This window comes from Myotis myotis, unplaced genomic scaffold (genome assembly GCF_014108235.1).
Source record: "Myotis myotis isolate mMyoMyo1 unplaced genomic scaffold, mMyoMyo1.p scaffold_m19_p_5, whole genome shotgun sequence".
Lineage (NCBI taxonomy): Eukaryota > Metazoa > Chordata > Mammalia > Chiroptera > Vespertilionidae > Myotis > Myotis myotis.
This window is the reverse complement of record NW_023416357.1, coordinates 5451918-5466122: the sequence shown is the minus strand read 5'-3', so window position 1 is coordinate 5466122 and position 14205 is coordinate 5451918. Positions and strand designations below refer to the sequence as shown.

Here is a 14205-nt window from a genome sequence, read left to right as displayed (position 1 = left end):
TTGACAGCAAGGAACCAGAGGAAGGTTTTTAAGTAGAAGTGTGACATGCTTAAGCAGAGTTCTGGGAAGGTTATTCGGGAGCAGTGTAGAGGCTGGGCTGGGGTAGAAAATGCGGGCGGGGGGGGGGGGTTGGAAGAAGATGCAGGAGGATCTTTCAAGGTTCTGCTACAAGTGTCCAGATGAAAGCTGTTAAGGGCTTTTAAAATAAGGTGGACACTGTGGGAAGTGAAAGGAGAGGAGAGATGAGAGAGACATTTATAAGGAGAAATCAATAAGACTTGGGTGTGGAGGGGGGGGGCAGAGAATGAGGAGGCAGGGACTCACTGAAGGTTTGAATGTGGGAGACCAGAAGACCCATAAGCGATGCCCTTAATACAGGACTGGAAGGTAGGAGGAGGGAGTCTCCCCAGAGAACCTCAGAGATAGATGGAGCCATAAAGTCATCCACCAAATGCCCCATCCAATGTCTGCATCCCTTCTGATCCCATTGTAATCCCCCTTAGGGAACCACAGGCTGGCTTGGGCAGGGCAACAGCTAAGTGGCTGAAGACTAGTATTGGTCTCCATGGGTGGGAACTCTAGTGCAGGCAACTATGGGGTGCTCAAACAGTGGGCTAAGCCGAGCCAAAGTGCTCTAAAGAAAGGGGAGACCCACACACCATGGACACCCAGCTGAAAGGGCCCTTTGGGAGGTGGAAGTTGGAGTAGCAGAGCTGAGAAGCTGATTCAGTAGAGAGAGAATTGCAGTAGGAGCAGGACAAAGAGGTTAACTTCTGGGCTCCTGTCATGGCTGCCAACTTCCCTGCCACCTGGTGTCCTGCCCCTCTCAGAAAACTTTCAGAAACAGGGAGCTTGGAGCTCCATGGGTTCAGTTGAAATCTGTCTTACTGCAACCTTCACCCTAGTGTTGCTTCATCCCCTGGGGCTGCAGAAAAGAGACTTCATCTGGACAGCTTTGCAAATGGCTGGGATGGAAACCTCTCCAGTCAAGGCCCCGGCTGAGTGATTTTGAGTTCCCTCACTTCTGAAGGGATAGATCAGCTCGTCTGCATTTATGGAGCGTGCACATATGAGAGTGTGTGGCCAGGAGCCACACATGGAGTATCATCAGAGGCCTAGCCACCGGGCGTGGAGGAAAAGCTGTGTCTCCCTTCCTACCCGGAACTTGAGGACACTGGATTCTTTAGGGCCTGAACCACAGCAGACTAGATGAATTTACTGGGAACAAGCCTTGTGTTTTTATTGTGAAAGACTGCTAAGCCATACTTCCTCCATCCCGTGCTTTGAAATTGGCTATTTGTACCTTTATTGAGCAAACTGGGTAGGAGGAAGGCTTTTGGGATTATTACAAGGTTTCTAGTTTGTGTCTATTACTTACCAACTGTGTGACTTTGGGAAAGTTACACAATCTCTTGAAAATGTCATTTTCATTATATGTCAATGGCAAGCTGCTAGTAAGCATTTCGCAGAGTGGTGAGAAGTGAAAATTGAATGCCTGGGGTGGCTCTCGGCACACTGCCTGCCTCCTGGTAAACCCTCGGCAGTATTTGCTATTATTATCTATTGTTGCCTATTAGTAATATCTAAACTTGGTCATTGGGTCCTCTTTCTCTTATTAAACATAATTTAATTCAAATCTCTTCCAACATTGTGTCAACTATAATTATAATTTGCATGGGTTCTGTATCTTCCTTTGAATTTCTTCGATGTTTTCTGTCACAGAGGTGAATAAGACAGACATAGTCAGTATCTCCTATAGCTGACAGTCCACTGAGGAAGAGACACACTAAATTATTCATGTGATAAGTCTTCTGTGCTTGCTGAAGACACTCCACTCCAATACAAATTCACTTGTCTTTTTTCCCCACTCAGTCTGTATTGTTTACCTTGTTCCTGAGGATATATGAGGATACCAAAAGTGATCCAGTAACATGCCATACTGATTTCCAGAGGAGAGTCACTAGGATAAGAGACCTCAGATCCATCTCACAAAAGCAACAGATGGAGGGGAGAGAGGGGGGAAGAAGAGAGGAGAGGGAGAGAGAGAGAGAGAGAAAGAAATATGCTGAAGAGGGTGACAATTTGGTGGTTAGTTTGATGAAGATGGAGAGAAGGCAGCTGTAGTTGACATAAACTTCCAATGAGGCCAATGTTATGCTGGCAGGAGGTGGCTTTTCAAGCACTTCTTGCCGACAGCTCCTGGACCATGATTCGGAGGAAATGGTGACTCCCTTGCAGGTTTTCCCCAGGAATTCATCTAAAACATCAATCTTTATTATAGATGAAGAAATGGGTCTTTGATTTAAATGGCCATTGCGAGTCAGGTGTGAAGGGGGTGGAGACCTATTTAGGGAAAGAAAGAGAAGAGAAGGAAAATCCAAAGAGGGTTTCACTTTTTGGGAAAAAGCTGTCAATGCGCTACTGTAGGTCTTTGATAAAAGATGAACTTCAGGAGAGCAGAGGGCATCCTTATGCCTCTGTTCCTTTCTCTGGAATAACTAGAATTATTTGACAATAACTAGAATGACATGTGAATCAGCTAAATTGTAATTGTGAAATCCCTGGTAGAGTTTCTTCTGCATTTCCCACCCAAGCATGCTTCTGAGTCATTAATCTTCATCTCGAAGACAAAGTTTTGGGAACGAAGCCTTGGGAAAAGCTTAGTCCATAAGCAGCAAATTTAGGAAATGTGTCACTTCCTGGAAATAGACTATAATTACCACCTACAATAGAGACTGCTCATTGTTTTAGTGAGCAATCCAAATATGATATTTCCACACATTTTGCACAAATGCATCAACACAGTTTAAAGCTGGTTATTGTTTTACTCTTAGGTTCTGGGGCATAGCAATAAAGAAAATAACACAAAATCCCTTGCTTTCTGGCACTGACAACCTAGTGGAATGACAGACAAACAAAAGAGTAAATGTATAGTTTGCCAGCTGTTGATAAGTTCAATGGGAAAAAATCAAAGTGGGGGTGAGCCGTGTTGGGGTGGTGAGTCATTTCTATTTTGTATTATGTGTTGAGGGAAGGCCTTACTGGCAAAGTGTCTTTAGAACAGAGACCTGAAGGAAGTCAGGGACCAAGCCCAATAGTTGGGAGAAAGTCCTTCCAGGCAGAGAGAGAAAATAAAAAAAAAAGCCAAGGTCCGGAGGCAGGGGCATGCCTGGTGTGTTCCAGAATCAACAAGGTGGAGTTGTCCCTTAAGCAGAGCGGGCAGGAGGGAGAATAGCAAGAGATGAGATCAGAGAGGTAGCAAGGGGTGAGATCAAGGTGAGGACTTGGACTAGACGCTGAGTGAGGTGGAGGCCAGTGGCGGATCGGAGCAGAGGGGTGACGTGACGTGACTTGCCTTATTATAAATGGCTCCTCTGCTGGCTGTGGACATGTGCTTGTGATAACTATGACCTATCCATGTGGTGATCCAGTGGACAGCAAAGGAGAAGGGTGCCAGGAAGATGGGAATGGAAACTTCGGCACTAGCTTCTGTAATACCCGTACGTTATGGAAATAGAGGGGTCATCCAGGGATTGACTGTGGACAGAAAACACTGAACCCTGGAGACACAACAGTTTGGAGACCCAACAACATCTGTAAGAGGAGGGTCCAGCAAGATATCCTCAGAAGGAGTAGCCAGTGAGGAAACCCAGAGGGTGTTTCATAGGAGCCCAGCCACTGAGAATATATTATCACTCACTTAAAAAACAACAACAAAAAATTTCTTGAGATAAGTATCATTGAATTGATTGATTTGCTAATTTATACAACTAAAAAGATGCAATTGTTGCCGAAACCGGTTTGGCTCAGTGGATAGAGCGTCGGCTTGTGGACTGAAAGGTCCCAGGTTCGATTCCGGTCAAGGGCATGTACCTGGGTTGTGGGCACATCCCCAGTAGGAGATGTGCAGGAGGCAGCTGATCGATGTTTCTCTCTCATCGATGTTTCTAACTCTCTATCTCTCTCCCTTCCTCTCTGTAAAAAATCAATAAAATATATTTTAAAAAAATAATAAAATAAAAAGATGCAATTGTACATCCATCTCTACAGGAAAGTATAATAATAATATTTCATCCTATTCTATGATGAAAGAATTATGACTAGACTACAGGAGCATGAGTGTACCAGCAGCTGATGAAGTAGCCTTCTCCTTGGCTAGTGGGATGAGCCTTGGACTTTACAGCACACGGAGCAAGAACCACAAAACGTCCACAGCAGAAAGGCCCTGGTGTGGAGCTTTGGGGGAATTTTGACTGCATCTGCCTCCTCTAGACATTTCTCATAGGGATTGCTCAAGTGTGGATTTTTTTTTGGAATATCTTGTTCTGGTGCCTTCTATTTTTCAGAATCCCTTCAAAATGCATTCCTTCTCACTTTGAATTTTTGCTCAGAAATTTAAGATTTATTACAGAATATTGTCTGAGTTAAAGAAGCCCCCCTCATAACCTGATAGGGGTCATTTCTACACTTACAAGAGAAACATACATGACAAACACGGTGTTTGCATTGGATGTTGAAGGATTCATTGCCAAGTTGTAACAATCACACTCTTTTGTTTTCATTTCCTGTCCTCTGTCAGTCTTGAGGGAGATCTCTCTTCATCACTTCCTTGTATATGCTCACTCCTTAGCAGAATCAATTTAATATCCTAAGAGAAGAGATTTAAAGGGAAGTTGTAAACATTTACCAATGACAGGATTAATGATCACCTAATACGTGGCAGTGATTAAAGAGTAAGGAGGTTTTTATTGTTTTCCTTTGATAAAGTTGTTCTCTATTTAGTTTGAATCCTCTCCTGCTTTCCCTCATTTCATAGTGGAATTGTCCCATTAGCTTAAATCACGTTTATAAAAGCAATTACACGGAGCTTGGCACATAATGGGTAAGCCAAAAGATTATTTCCCTATTAATGAATAAAAAGCAGTACTTTCTATTAAAGGAAAATCCTAATGCTACATTAATCATGTCTCCAGACTTGTAGACTTTTAGAACAGCAGATTACTGAGAAGGTGGGGATTGCCTCATTTCTTCATTTTTTTTTTTTAATACCAAGGATAGAAGGATCTGTTTTTCACCCACTTAAAATGCCCAGCTTGCTTACATTTTAAATCACAGATGCTTTTCCAATCTACTTGTAAATTATTATTATACTTGTGATTTAAAAAAAATCTTTATTGTTGAAACTATTACATAGTTTTCCTTTTCTCCCCCCCCCCAAACCCCTTCTAGCCTGCCCCCACTCCCTACCCCACGTTTTCACTACCCTATTGTTAAAAATAAACTTAAAATACTATCACAATGTACCAGGGATACAAACACTTGTGGAAAATATAGAATTATGTTTATGCGGTTTCTAGTTTGCTCCCCCCCTCCCCTACACACACAGATTTAGGGAAGCTTCTTTTCTTCAGAGCTGAGTTCCAAAGGTTTCAGTTTGACTGTGGCCACTTCACTCACAAAGACATGAGTTAGTTCAGCCGAGTGGCACACACGCAGGCTGCTTCTACATGTCACTGCCAGGAATCGTGGTGAATCATTGTCTTGAGGAACGCTTCTTTGAAAACACAGATCTTCTCCAGTCAAAGGCCGATCTTCAGTGCACCGAGTGAAGAACTGGGAGAAGAAGAAGTCCGCCAGCCAAGGACTCTGGATAACTTTAAATAGTGCATGTACCGACTGTCAGCTCGGGGTCTTAGGGATGAGCTGGCCTGTGGCTCTCTGACCCTCCGTAGCAGGGGGAGAATTGAAAACTCCAGATACATAAACCAACCTGGGCTACGCTGATAGCTGAAATCGCAGGCCATCCTGTTCAGGAGCAGTTCATTGAGAAAAGCTTGAGAGTCTGGAAATGTTTGACCTGGGAGCTTTGAAAGCATGAGGCACTGAAGCAGCCGTCACGTTTTGTTATAAAGGTAAAGGAGAGGTGGAGCCTATTTTAAAATCAGGTGCCTTGAAGACAAAACAGCACGAGAGTCCCTTCTAGTCACACTTACAGTTATAGGAATTTGGTCCTCATGTGATTGGGTCTTCACAGAAATTCTCTTCCGATTTTAACACAAGCAGATTTATCATGATCTCCTGTTGAAAGGGAGCCTTAACTTTAAGGCTCTATGTTCCATTTAGAGCAGTGATTCTCAACCTGTGGGTCACGACCCCTTTGGCGGTTGAATGACCCTTTCACAGGGGTCGCCTAAGACCATCCTGCATATCAGATATTTCCATTGCGATTCATAGCAGTAGCAGCATTACAGTTATGAAGTAGCAACGAAAAATAATTTTATGGTTGGGTCACATGAGGAACTGTATTTAAAGGACCAGAAGGTTGAGAACCACTGATTTAGAGGTTAGTTAAAAGAAAATTACATATAATCAGCATGTGTTCATGATAAGAAATGACATCTGTTAGGTTTGTAGAAAATCACGTGTTCGCTTGCATTTTAAATATATTTGTCAGAGGAAATTAATGGACTCTACTCGCTAATAACCAAGTCACAATGCTCTCATTGGTCTTGTCACATTTCACCAAAGCATTTTCTTAATAATTTAGGAACCTTTCTTGAAGATATCCTTTTCGTAGCAGAGCTATGAAAGTAGAAGTGAAATAAGTGACTCTACTTGAACAACTATAAAATCCAACAAAAAATCTGGATTTTCCATGTAGATATTTTCCACAGGGTTGTTCCGGGGTTTGAACCTTTGTCTCCAGGGCCCTGCACCAGGGACCGCTTTCCTTCTTTCCAGAGCAGACACTGAATTCAAGAGGTGACATGCCAGCTTATTAGTCCTCCCACACATAGCGTTTACACAGCTCAGAAATATTTCCTGTGCAATTACCATCATACCCACTGATAATAATAGCTAGTGGCTAACATTTATTGAGCTATCTATAGCTGCCAAGCACCTTTATATCTCTATATTAAGTAATTTAATCTATACAAGAACCCTGTGAGGTATGTGTGATAATTAACCCTGTTTTACAGATGGGAAACCAAGGCATCATGAGGTCACTTGCCCAAGATCACACAATTTGTTGGTATGAACCCGACACACGGATTGGTTCATCAGTGTGGTCCCGAGCCTGCTCTCCTAACCACAAAGCCAGGCCACCCCCAGCAGGAGCAAAATAAAACACACGAAAATAATTATGCATCCTTGGTTTCTAAATATGCACTTTTAAATGCTGCTGCTCTCAGACATGAACCTTGTAAACAGAGTTGTTGCCCAACAGAGCTGTTAGGCAACACCCTTCGCTTCCCACTGTTGATAAGAGCAAACACTGTAAAAACCACACTCTAGCTTGTGCTCTATTATCTTGAGAGATCTTCACATAACACCACTGTGGGTAAAGTTCATTTTAAAATGCGATCTATTTACCTGCACATGGATATCTGGAGCAAAAATGATGGCAAGGCCTGTGCCTGCGTCTTCAGAGTCTTCTTTCTTTTCCTTTCTGTCTTCCTTTCCTCCCTCTCTCCCTCCTTTCTTCCTTTGAAGGGAGGGGCCGATGTGCGGGGGATGCTGAAAGGAGAGGAATCCGGAGGAACCGGCCGTGGAGGAGACTGCCTGTCGAGGGCCTGTCGTGAGGTCTTGCGGGCTGATCTGCATACCCATGCCATGACCTTACGAAGTCCTGCAAGGAAGTCCTGACCGTCAGTCCTCCTTCCGTCCTTACTCCTTACTCCTTCCGATGCTCCTTTCTCTCCCTCTCTCCCCCTCTTTCTTTCTTTCTTTCTTTCTTTCTTTCTTTCTTTCTTTCTTTCTTTCTTTCTCCCTTTTCTATTATTCTTTCCTTCTTCCTTCCCTCCCTCCTGTTTCTCTCTTTTCTTCCTTCCTCTCTCCCTTCCTCCCTCCCTCTCGCTGCCCCTCTCTCCTTCGTTCCCTCCCCTCCCTTCTTATTCTCTCTCTCTTTCTCTTTCCTTTTTTGCTTAGTGAAAGTGAGAATAGAGCATGTTATTGGAAAGGAGACTTCTTTCATTTTAGAATATCAGAATTAAGCCTTTTCAGGTGGCAGGCTCAACTCCCCTTGATTCGCAGTCATGAGTGAGTCCTTATGGTGGTGGCCCACTGACTCTCCTTAGATGCCTCATTGGCGTGGCAGGGACGAGATGTGAAGGTCAAGGGGAGGAGAGGCGAGGAAGCTGACTCAGCAGAAGCACTCTGGCAGCGAGGGAATGAGACTGAACAGACTGACGACTGGCTGACAGACACACTCTCTTTCTGCTATTGGAGCGTCAGGCCATCCTGGTTCCAGAAGCCAGGTCACTGGGGTAAGACACCCTCAGCCAGGGGAGACTGGGGAAGGTGCGGAGGTAGTTTGGGGGTCAATACATCGAGGTGCTCCTGGAATACAGTGGGTAAGGCCCCAACTGTTAGATTGCTGCCACACGGGAGACAGCCCTGCGCAAAGAGGAACCATGTCATCCAAGATGCCAGCAGGACTTCAGTGGAGGTGACTGCAAACTGATGAAACTCCCTCCAAATGAGGAAAAAACCACGTTAAAAACAGCCTCCTGGCGGCCAGCTCCCAGGAGTGCGGGCACCGCCCAGCGGCTGGCTCTCCAAGGCAGCACTGCGGGGCCTTGTTCTTTTCTCTGCAAAGTGCCGACCAGCATCGTCAGCATCTTCTCTGCGAGTTACCCACCACGGTGGCCAGTCATTCGGCGAGAGTAGGGGTGATCACAAGTGGTCCTGACGTCGCGGGGAGTTTTCCTCCCATCCGGGACACCTGTGGTATCATTTTATGCTCCTACTTATTCTCGGCAATAGAAGATGAATGCTATTGTCCACAAGGCCAAGGGGTTTTGAAAAACCTTTTTGCTGGTTCAAAATAGGACTGCTCCCTGAAATGTGGGCAGAACACGTGGGATGAAATGCAGTCTGAAGTCACGGGCTTCTGGAACCCACTGTACCCAGAAGGATGGCTAACAAGACGGATAAAGGGGGACAGATCCCCACAGCTGATGACTCCCCACCCTGTGTGTGACACTCACTCACCTGTCTCTCACTGCTCCTTTATCTGGTCCTGGTGTGCTCCGTCCCCACTAATTCTAGGGGTGTCCTGACTTATGCCCTCCTAACCTGAAGTGGGGAAGAAAGCTGCCCTGTACTAATGAAGGAATAAAATAGAAGACGCTGAAAGGGACATGCGACATACTAGTTTCAGTGCAAACAGCAGATGCTTGTGGAATGTGTGAATAACTTGGAATAACGGCCAACTGTGTTTCCAAATATCTCAGACCTATTTACTAGTAAAGAAAGAGACACAAATAATTCTTAAAAGAGTCCTGTAAGATGTAGAGGCATAATGGCACGCTATGGTTAAGGCAAAGAAACACATAGGGACGAGAAATTAATACCCTTTCACACCCCGGCTCAGAAGCCTATATCCTCTCCCCATCGTGTTTCAAATCAAATCTGAACTTCTCCGGGTGACCTCTGGGGTCTTTGCTACCTGGCCCGGTCTAACTGCTCTGACCTTACTGCTCCGATCTTCCTGCTCCGAGGGCATCACTAAGCCCTTCACCAATGCCCGTCAGCCCGTCAGGCTGCTGTTCCTGCTCCTCCACACCTTTGCCCAGGCCTCGCCTCTCACCTGGGAGGCTGCCCCCGCTCCACCCCACAGCAAAAGCCAGGCGGACACCCCCTCCTCTCCCTCCACTTTCCCAAACCCTGGCCATCTTTGAGGACTCGCTGTCTAGCACACACGTACAGAAAGCCCTATGTTTTGAATTCCTCTAATTGTGCGCTTGGGTGCTTCGCCTTATGTCATTCTCATGTGGTTCCTGCACGAAAAAGTTCCTTGCAAACAGAAGTGTATTGCTCAGGAGCAGCAGCTGAGCTGGGTGCTCATGGTCCTTCTATGACGGGCGTCAGCGGTGAGTGCTGGGTGTTGACTAGTAATCACAACAGCCGTCATTTCTGTAGCGCTTGCCACGCGTCAGATACCATGGCAAGCGCTTCCGATGCATAATCTCATTGACTCCTCGCCATGACCCTTTAAACAGGAAGGGCTGCTATCCCCACTGAACAGACGAGAGAGCCAGGACCGAGAGAGAGTTAAAGTCAGGTTCTAGGGAGTGGTAGACCCCAGACTCAGTCCCATGACTTTCTGATTCCAGAGCCTGTGTTCTTAAATGTTATGATCATGCTTTACTGCTAGCTCATTAGAGATCCACTTCAGTTATTACGAATACAGGTAGTAGCCTTTGTATGAGAAAGGATCACCAATTTAGATACAAAGATATTTAAGTTTGGATCGTCCCATTCCTGGGCATAGGTAGTTATCACCGAGAAGTGAAGAGAAATGCATCTATATTACCTGTATTTTACCAAAGCTAAAGTGCTTGTATCTTAAGCTCAGCAAACGTGTTTTAGTCCAATAAACAACTAGCAGGAGCCAAATAGGAGAACTTCACGCATGTGAGAGGGTCGCAGCAACCTGCCACACCCTGGAAGGGGTCAGCCTCTGTCCTCCTACCCTTGCTGTTGGCGAGCTGGGGCTGGCCACGGTGGGGGTACATTCAGCATGTGGGTTGAAACTTGCTTGGTTACTGAGTGAGCTCTGAGGTACAGCTCTTCCTTTTGTCCTTCCTTTCTTCTGCTGGGTTGGTCCAGTCTTTATGGGTTTCATCCTCAGTTTCCCCATCCTGAATAATGTTTCCCGGATGGAACTGGCACCCGATCTTTCTCAGGCACTGTGACCATGTGTATTACATAGACAATGTGTACCATGGATATGTCATCACTTGGCTGGGGATCGTGGTTTCACTTCTCTTCGGCAAGGGGGGATTTATTCTCCACACTTTTCAATCACAGGCTCGGTCATTAGGTGGCGGGAATTATCCAGAACACAAATGCTGGCATCCATCTGGCTTTAACTATCATCTACCCCCAGCCTTCTGTTGTAGATCCAAAGTAATCCTGTGGTCCTGCTGAGGCAGATGCACAGTACGAAGAGAACTACCCTATTGTTTCTAGTTCCATCCATAGCACTGAGAGCACTACCCCTAGTGTTTCTAGTTCCATCCATAGCATCGAGAGTACTATCCCTAGTATTTCTAGTATTATCTATAGTACTGAGAGCATTATCTCTTCTAGTTCTAGTACTATCTATAGTGTGAGAACACTATCCCTAATATTTTTAGTGTTAGACATAGTACTGAGAGTACTACCCCTAGTATCTCTAGTACTACCTGTAGTACTGAGAGTTCTATCCCTAGTATTTCTAGTACTATCTATAGCACCGAGAATATTATCTCTAGTATTTCTAGTACCATCCATTATACTGAGAGTACTACCCCTAGTATATCTAGTACTGTCCATAGCACTGAGTACTACCCCTAGTATTTCTAGTGCTATTCCTAGCATTTCCAGTACTATCCATAGCACTGAGAGTACTAACTCTAGTATTTCTAGTACTACCCATAGCACTGAGAGTACTATCCCTGGTATCTCTAGTACTATTCATAACACTGAGAATACTAGCCCTAGTGTTTCTAGTACAACCCATAGCACTGAGAGTACTACCCCTAGTGTTTCTAGTCTATCCATTACACTGAGAGTATTATCCCTAGCATTTCTATTATTTATAGCATTGAGAGTACTACCCCTAGTATCTCCAGTACTATCTATAGTATTAAGAGACCCCTAGTACAGATAGCTATCTGCACTGTGCCTGGCCTGCTGCCCTGGGGGATTGTAGGCTGGCTTATCTGGCCGGATGCCATTCCAAGCTCAGCTTCCCCAGACCCTGTCTGGCTGAGTCCAGCTTCTCCCCGCTTCCTGCTAGTCCACATCTGAATGTCCCACTATGCTCCAACCTGAGCTCAGCCGAATGAGGATGCCTTTGGGTGATACTCACAGGAATCCTATAGCCGGGATAACTGGAAATCAGGTCTTGAATAAAAGGATGCTTCAAAAGAACAGAGACTTCTATCGGCTCCAGATTCTTGGCACCCAGGTCCTCAAATACTTTTATGAAGCTCTTAAGAAAGATAAAATTAGTTAATCTTACAATTCTGCAAATGTTAAAAAGTGTTTTTTACTTAATAAATTCCATAAAAATATGCTTCGACTTGGGGCCACTTTTCTTAGGCACAGGTTGCTTCCTTTACCAACCTCTAAGTAGGCGTTCTCGGCCCTCAGGTGGTGGGCAAATCTGTTGGTGTTCTGGGCTTTGTTTTGTGCTCGGAACACTTGGAGCAGTGTTTCCAGAGAAATCTTTTCCGTGTTGATATTTTCAGGAATTTCTGGTTCCCTTTCCTCCCTTTCCTCTATGAATTTCCTGTACGCACTTAGGAAGGCCTCCTCTGGTTCAGAATAGTTCTGCAGTGGACTCTCGTCAGTAAAGAAGTAGGTCTGCACAAATAAATGAAGAGAACATGAAGTCAGACTGAGTTCTTCCCAGGAACAGAGGCATTTAAAAAGCACCAACTCTGTCACCGATTTTTTACGCCATGGAATGATAGTGCCTACCACAAGCTAGCTCCACAAAGTCAAGAAGAGAATATGTTGGCCAAACTGAAAATCATGTCCAAATCCTAGCCCAATTCTGTTGGTAATTAAATCTAACCGGGGGGAGGGAGGGGGGTGAGAGAGAGAGAGAGAGAGAGAGAGAGAGGAAGAATTTTCTATCAGGTGAAGATTTTGGAATTAAGCACATCTATTCATCCATCCATCCATCCATCCATCCATCCTCTTCTCCATTTTGAACAGCTGAAGTGCTACATGGCATAACTGTGAAGCTGGCCTTGTCTCCACCTAGGAAGCCTGGGGATCATCACAGTGGCTGCCCATCAACAGTTGCCCAGGGTAGTGAAATGCACGGAGAGATGTGAAACCGCCTGCTGAGTGAGGGAAGAGTGAATGAATTCCTATTCAGATGCAGCAAAGGTGCTGGGTGGACCCATAAAGACAGAGCCTGTGGGTGAGCCAGTGACTAGTCAGGTGAGAGCAGTGGGTGATACCAGAATTAAAGCGAGAAGGAACCTGGTCTCTCCGCACTATCTCCATGGTTAGGAACCAGCCTTTCCAAGGCCTGGCACGAGCAGCATGGATAAATGATTTTTCAATTTTAGCTAAAGGGTAACAGTTTAATCCTTAACTGATTAGTGTCAGAGGATGCTCTTAAAATTTTTGTGGTTTTTGCTCTCTAGGGGGTTGGGACAGAATGGAACCAGTGGTTCAGAGGGAGGGGAGAGGGGAGCGAGGCTGAGATTGGGACCAGAGCGACTAGCTCAGCCTCCTGGCAGGACTGCAGGGCGTGTAGAGGGGACCTTCTCCAACACACATCTTGGAAAGACCACGGGTTTTAATGGAGGTGCGTGACCAAAGCCAGGAGGCGGGAGAGGAGAAGAGCCAGTGCGTCTGAATGAGCAATTATTAGAGGCATCAAAATTCTGTGTGCGTCACTTTGTCATCGTATTGTGGCCCTGGCAAATGCTATGTCACACCCCGAATGCTCAGAGGGAGACCTGGAGACCTCCCAGCAGATGCGTCTCCGGAATGGTGCCAGACCACGCGTTCCTATATCCAATCAGTTCATTTCCGCATCTCAGGGCGGAGCAGGTCACTAACAGGACCAATGTGGGCAAAGCATCAAAGAGCCAAATGGAATAAAAATGTGTGTGTTCCCAACCCCAGGGCCTCCAAGGCTCTGCCAAGATGCTTTAACACGACTCGAAAACTCTGGGAGATTCAAGCGCATCGGTTACTCATTTCCAACATCAAAACCCCACACCGCATGGGTCAGAATGAACCATTTTCCAACGTGTCAACTTCCTTCAGGTTTCACTGGGATGAGGGCGTACTCATTCGTGCTCCGCTCCTGAACGTCTTTTAAATTACCCAAGAGGAAGGGGGTCTCATTGGTAGGTCTGTGCCACACCAACCGGAACAGCCTGCGTTTCAGAAGCAGAGTCAGAAAAGCTGAAACATCCGGGAGGTTTCTAGTTGTTTATGTGGAAAGCAAAAGCAACTCTGATTCAGTGCCTTGGGAGTGGCTGTGAATCTGCTGGAGGTGTGATTTCTGAGTAGGCTCATTTTGGCTTCCTGAGATGAGGTTGCCCAGGAAACTAAGAACACAGTTGGAAAGGGCACAGGAACAGAGCCGCATCATCGGATGCAGGATGGCAGGACAGGGGTGAGCAAGAATGAGGGAGGTGGGTGGATCCTGTATGTCAAACCTCCTAGGGTTTACTCCAGCCA

The 14205-nt window shown here is 45.6% G+C and overlaps 1 protein-coding gene across 1 annotated transcript in view; it reads right to left on the bottom strand.

Moving 5' to 3' along the window:
- Positions 1-4465: 4465 nt before the first annotated feature.
- Positions 4466-14205, bottom strand: part of LOC118655926 (sperm flagellar protein 2-like) — an 84722-nt gene continuing 74982 nt past the window's right edge. The window contains exons 25-27 of the mRNA XM_036308503.1: positions 12118-12357; positions 11861-11983; positions 4466-4648 (exon numbers count right to left, since the gene is read on the bottom strand). Coding sequence (XP_036164396.1) covers positions 4559-4648; positions 11861-11983; positions 12118-12357 — 453 coding nt within the window. The 3' untranslated portion in view covers positions 4466-4558. The remainder of the gene's footprint in view (positions 4649-11860; positions 11984-12117; positions 12358-14205) is intronic.